The sequence below is a fragment of the Pongo abelii genome, chromosome 1 (assembly GCF_028885655.2).
Source record: "Pongo abelii isolate AG06213 chromosome 1, NHGRI_mPonAbe1-v2.0_pri, whole genome shotgun sequence".
NCBI classification, from domain to species: Eukaryota; Metazoa; Chordata; class Mammalia; order Primates; family Hominidae; genus Pongo; species Pongo abelii.
In genome coordinates, this window is record NC_071985.2 from 206677903 (window position 1) to 206683806 (window position 5904).

The 5904-nt window shown below is 44.9% G+C and overlaps 1 protein-coding gene across 1 annotated transcript; it reads left to right on the plus strand.

Moving 5' to 3' along the window:
* Positions 1–324: 324 nt before the first annotated feature.
* Positions 325–1083, plus strand: LOC100454252 (oligosaccharyltransferase complex subunit OSTC). Its single transcript, XM_009233274.4, is given in 3 exon segments — positions 325–537; positions 539–605; positions 607–1083. Coding segments are annotated over 3 exon segments (450 nt in total). The 5' UTR covers positions 325–442; the 3' UTR covers positions 895–1083.
* Positions 1084–5904: the final 4821 nt, after the last annotated feature.

The following is a 5904-nucleotide window of genomic DNA, read 5'->3' on the forward strand; positions in this document are numbered from 1 at the left end:
TGTTCCTGCCTGCCAGTGAACACCTGATTCAATGCTTCCTCATTCTTCTCCTCCTCCTCACTCCTTTCTCTCCATTGTTATATCAAGAGCTTTTATATGGGTCAGGCACGGTGGCTCATGCCTGTAATCCCAGCACTTTGGGAGGCCGAGGCAGGTGGATCACCTGAGATCAGGAGCTCAAGATCAGCCTGGTCAATGTGGTGAAACCCCATCTCTACTAAAAATACAAAAATTAGCCAGGCATGGTGGCGTGCGCCTGTAGTCCCAGCTACTTTGGAGGCTGAGGCAGGAGAATCTCTTGAACCTGGGAGGCAGAGATTGCAGTGGGCTGAGATTGCACCACAGCACTCCAGCCTGGATGACAGAGTGAAACGCCGTCTCAAAAATAATAATAAATAAATAAATAAGTAAAATAAAGAGCTTTTGCCTTGATGCAACCAACATGGAGATTTTGTACCATGTCCTGTTCTTAGTGCTCAAATGTCCTAACCTGAAGCTGAAGAAGCTGCCCTGGCTGCACATGCCGTCAGCCGTGACTGTATGCTCTGGTGGTGGTGTCTTACTTCCTCATCACCAGAGGAATCATTTATGATGTTATTGTTGAACTAACCTCCAAGTGTTGGCTCTATGACTGATGAACATGGGCATCAGAGGCCAGTAGCTTTCTTTGCCTCTAGAGTAAATGGACAATATATTCTGGAAGGACTTGCATCCAGCTTCCTGTTTACAATGGGAGGTTTAGGTTTCATAATCCTGGACCAATCAAATGCACCAAATATCCCAAAGCTCAATAGATTTCTTCTTCTATTCATTGGATTCGTCTGTGTCCCATTGAGGTTTTTCATGGCTAGAGTATTCATGAGAATGAAACTGCTGAGCTATCTGATGGGTTAGAGTGCCTTTGAGAAGAAATCAGTGGATACTGGATTTTTTCTTGTCAATGAAGTTTTAAAGGCTGTAACAATCCTCTAATATGAAATGTGGAAAAGAATGAAGAGCAGCAGTAGAAGAAATATCTAGTGAAAAAACAGGAAGCATATTGAAGATTGGATTAGAATTTCTTCTTGTATTAAAGAGACAAGTTTATCACAGTATTTTTTTTTCCTGCTGACCTATTGCTGTACCAACGATGTTGAGTGGCATTTTCTTCTTAGTTTTTCATTTCTTAAAGAAAATATACTCTATATCTCAACTATAATATCAAGTAAAGTGATTATTTTTTACTACCCCCTTAGCATTTTTTAGAGATGACATTTCTGATTTTCAGAAATTAACATAAAATCAAGAAGCAAGATTACATAAGCTGAGAACTCTGGACAGCTGATCAGCTTTATCTATGGTGCTTCCCTTTAACTAGAGTGTGTGATGGTAGATTATTTCAGAATTGTATGTAAGACTATTTCCTGAACAATAAGATGTATGAAAGGAGCAAAAATAAATACTTTTTCTAATTAAAAAAAAAGCTGGGTGCGAGGGTGCACACCAGTAATCCCAGCTACTCGGGAGGCTGAGGCAGGAGAATCACTTGAACCCGGGAGGTGGAGGTTGCAGTGAGCCGAGATCACACCACTGCACTCCAGCCTGGGCGACAGAGTGAGACTCTGTCTCAAACAAACAAACAAACAAACAAAAAGCTTTTATATCAATTAGGGCTTAGAGAAATCTTTCCATCGGGCGTGGTGGCGGTGGCTCACATCTGTAATACCAGCACTTTGGGAGGCCGAGGCGGGCAGATCACAAGGTCAGGAGATCGAGACCAGCCTGACCAACATGCTGAAACCCTATCTTTACTAAAATACAAAAATTAGCGGGGCATGGTGGCGCGCACCTGTAATCCCAGCTACTCGGGAGACTGAGGCAGGAGAATCGCTTGAACCCGGAAGGCAGAGGTTGTTGTGAGCTGAGATCAAGACTGTGCCCCTGCATTTCAGCCTGGGTGACAGAGCAAGACTCCATCTCAAAAAGTAAAGAAAAGAAAAGAAACGAATAAAGAAATCTTTCCTAGAAGCCAGAAGACTTGGGCTTAATTCACTGTGTGGACCTGAGCAAGTCCTTCACCTCTCTGAGTCTCTGTTCCTGCATTTGTAAAATGAGGCCTCTGGAAGCCAGGTGCGGTGGCTCATGCTTGTAATCTCAGCAATTTGGGAGGCTGAGGCAGGAAAATCACTTAAGCCCAGGAATTTGAGGCCAGCCTGGGTAACATAGGGAGACCCCGTCTCTACAAAAAAATTTAAAAATTAGCTGGGCATGGTTGCACATGGCTGTAGCCCCAGCTACTCAGGAGGCTGAGGTGGGAGGATCGCTTGAGCCCAGGAGGTCGAGGCTGCAGTGAGCCAAGATTGTGCCACTGGTCTCCAGCCTGGGCAACACAGTAAGACCCTGTTTCAAAAAAATTTCTTTTTGAAATGAGACCTCTGGATTCCTAAATATGACATGAACAAAATGTTGGTGTGGGTGCCAATTACTTGGATAGGGGACTGGATGTCTTCCTCAGGAAGGCACAACTGCAGTGTCAATGTCATCTCAGTCAACAGCACTACAATCCGTCTCTCCTGCTGCTCTATACAGGGAGCCCAGATTTCTCTGTGTTTGATTTCTCTTGTGAAGAAAGCTTTGCCCTAGTTATTATTCCTAGAATAAAAGGCTATGACTTGTGTTCACAGTGGCAGTAGCAGATTCCACGTGCTTTTGATGCTTCATCACATTTTTGGTGTCACTTTTTTTTTTTGCAGTTTTCGTGGTTTTATTTAAACATGAATAAAGCATGCATGCACGTGAGCCGTCTATTCGTTTTCTTTGCTGTGCAGCCTAGAATTGGGGTTGGAGACTCTGGGGGCTAGTTATGCTGCTCTTTCCACTCAGGTTTTATGGTTCTTGGAGGAAACATTGCGAGCAGTCTCAGCACAGTAAGATTTGCTGCACATCAGCAGCACTTCCAGCTCCTTGACATTGTGGACCAGGAACTTCCAGAACCCACAGGGCAGCATGTGCCTGGTTTTCTTGTTCTGCCTATGCCCAATGCTGGGCATCAAGATTTGGCCCTTGAATCTTCTCTGTACCCTACTGCCAATAACGCTAGGTTTCTGAAAATTCAGTTACACTTAATTTTCACTTAACAGTCTGCTCCATCCATCAGACTGTTCATGATGCCACATGAACTTCTTGGTCCTCTTTTTGACGATCTTGGGCTTCCTGAGGGGTGTGAGGGTGGCCATGCTGCTGAGAAGATGGCTCCCACTTCTGTCGACAGCCCCGAGGAAGAGAAACGTATCATGTTTCTGATAAGTAGAAATTATACCTTCTCTCTTGAAGCATTACTCAAATCACCCCTCCTTTTTTTTTTTCTTTTTTATTTGAGACAAAGTCTCACTCTGTCGCCCAGGCTGGAGCGCAGTGGTGCGATCTCGGCTCACTGCAACCTCCACCTCCCTGGTTCAAGTGATTCTCGGCCTCAGCCTCCTGAGTAGCTAGGATTACAGGTGCCTGCCACCATGCCCGGCTAATTTTTGTATTTTTTTTTTTTTTTTTTTAGTAGAGACGGGGTTTCACCCTGTTGGCCAGGCTGGTCTCGAACTCCGGACCTCAACTGATCCACCCACTTTGGCCTCCCAAAGTAATTACAGGCATGAGCCGCCGCGCCCAGCCAAATCACCCCACCTTTAGGGACTCAGTTTTCACACCTCTAAAATAGCCATATCTTGAAGGGCAAGTAGGGGCAACGTCAGTTCTATAAGGGCTGAGGTCACATCTGTTTTCATGCATTCATTCAATGTCATTAAGCACCTACTATGCACCAGCCACTGTGCAAGGTGCTAGAGGCACAGCAGTAAATACAAGAGGTGCAACGCAATCCCTGTTTCCACAAAGCTTACATCTCAGAAATCAAAATAGTTAAATCCCAAGAAATGTACCATGAGGGAATAATAAAATATCTCCTAATATTTATGGCTGGGCACAGTGACTCACACCTATAGTCCTAGCTACTCGGGAGTCTGAGGCAGGATTGCTTGAGCCCAGGAGTTTGAGGCTGCAGTGAGCTATGATTGCACCACTGTACTCCAACCTGGGTGACAGAGTGAGACCCTATCTCTAAATAAATAAATAAATATTTAAAAAATATTTAAGGCCGGGCATGGTGGCTCACGCCTATAATCTCAGCACTTTGGGAAGTTGAGGCAGGAGGATTGCTTGAAGCCAAGAGTTCAAGTTGCAACAAAGCAAGACCCCATGTCTACAAAAATTAAAATAAAAACATTAGCCAGGCATGGTGGCGTGTTCCTGTAGTCCCAGTTACTCAGGTGGCTGAGATGGGAGGATCGCTTGAGCCCAGGATTTTGAGGCTGCAGTGAGCTATGATTGCACCACTCCACTCCAGCCTGGATGACAGAGACCCTGTCTCTAAAAAAAAATTTTTTTACAGGCATGAGCCATGATGCCTAGCCTAAAATTTATTTTTATTTTTATTTTATTTATTTATTTATTTATTTATTTATTTATTTATATATTTATTTATTTTGAGACGGAGTCTCACTCTGTCGCCCAGGCTGGAGTGCAGTGGCGCAATCTCAGCTCACTGCAAGCTCTGCCTCCTGGGTTCGCGTCATTCTCCTGCCTCAGCCTCCCGAGTAGCTGGGACTACAGGCGCCCGCCACCGCGCCCAGCTAATTTTTTGTATTTTTCGTACAGACGGGGTTTCACCGTGGTCTCGATCTCCTGACCTTGTGATCCGTCTGCCTCGACCTCCCAAAGTGCTGGGATTACAGGTGTCAGCCACCGTGCCTGGCCTAAAATTTTTTTTTAATTAAAATATTTACTTAGTGCTTCCTCTGTGCCAGGTACTGATCCTATAGGGTACTATATTTTGCAGATGAGCAAACTGAAGGACAGAGAGGCAAATAGCTAAGGTCACATGGTCAAGGAGCAGTCAAAATAGGATTCAACACCCTGCTAGTGTGCCTCCAGAGTTCTTCCTTAGAAATCATGATCAAGGAATAAGCTAGTGACATGATAGAAAAGGGAGTCAAGGAGGTATTAAATGTTCTCCTTTAGTGACATTTAAGCTGAGACCTGAAAGATGAGCAGGAACCAGGCATGTGGAATTGGGGAGTGAGATTTCCCAGCAGAAGAAATAGGAAGTGCAAAGGCCCTGAGGCAGAAAAATCAGTGTGTGCAGTGCCTGGTGAGCCAGCAGGAAAGTGAGGAGGACTAAGGTAGAGACATAGCTGGGGCCTGAAGGCCAGGGTGAGGATTTCAGATTTTACTCTAATTGCAGGGGAAGCCTTTAAATGGTTTAAGTGGGGGATCAACATGATCTGATTTGTTTTTAAAAGATCATGCTGTTTGCTGTGTAAAATGAATGGACTAAAAGGGAGCAAGAAGGGAATGAAGGAGACCAGTTAGCAGATTACTGCCATAATCCCAGCTGAGAGGGGATGGTGCCAGGTGTGCTGGCAAGGGCTGGGATGGGGGATGGGTTTGAGTTTTATTTGGAGGTGAACGAAAGGACTTATACATGGATTAGTGTGGGGATGAGAGAATGCCCTCTGGCTTTGTGGATGAAACAGCAGGGTAGATTAGGGTACCCTTGTCTGAAATGGGGAAAACCAAGAAACAGCAGATCTGGCTGAGAAATCAAGGTCAAGAATTTTTGGGCCCGGGAGCAGTGGCTCACACCTGTAATCCCCATACTTTGGGAGGCCAAGGCAGGAGGATTTCTTGAGCCCAGGAGTTCCAGACTAGCCTGGGCAACAGAGTGAGACCCTATCTCTACAAAAATAATTTTTTTTCACCAGTTGTCAAATGATCCTTTATTAAAATATTTTCCTTTGTGCTTCTTAACTAGCTGGGCATTCCACAGCACCACTGTTTATGTCATCTATGATGTCATGAGGGTGGCGGCCATCA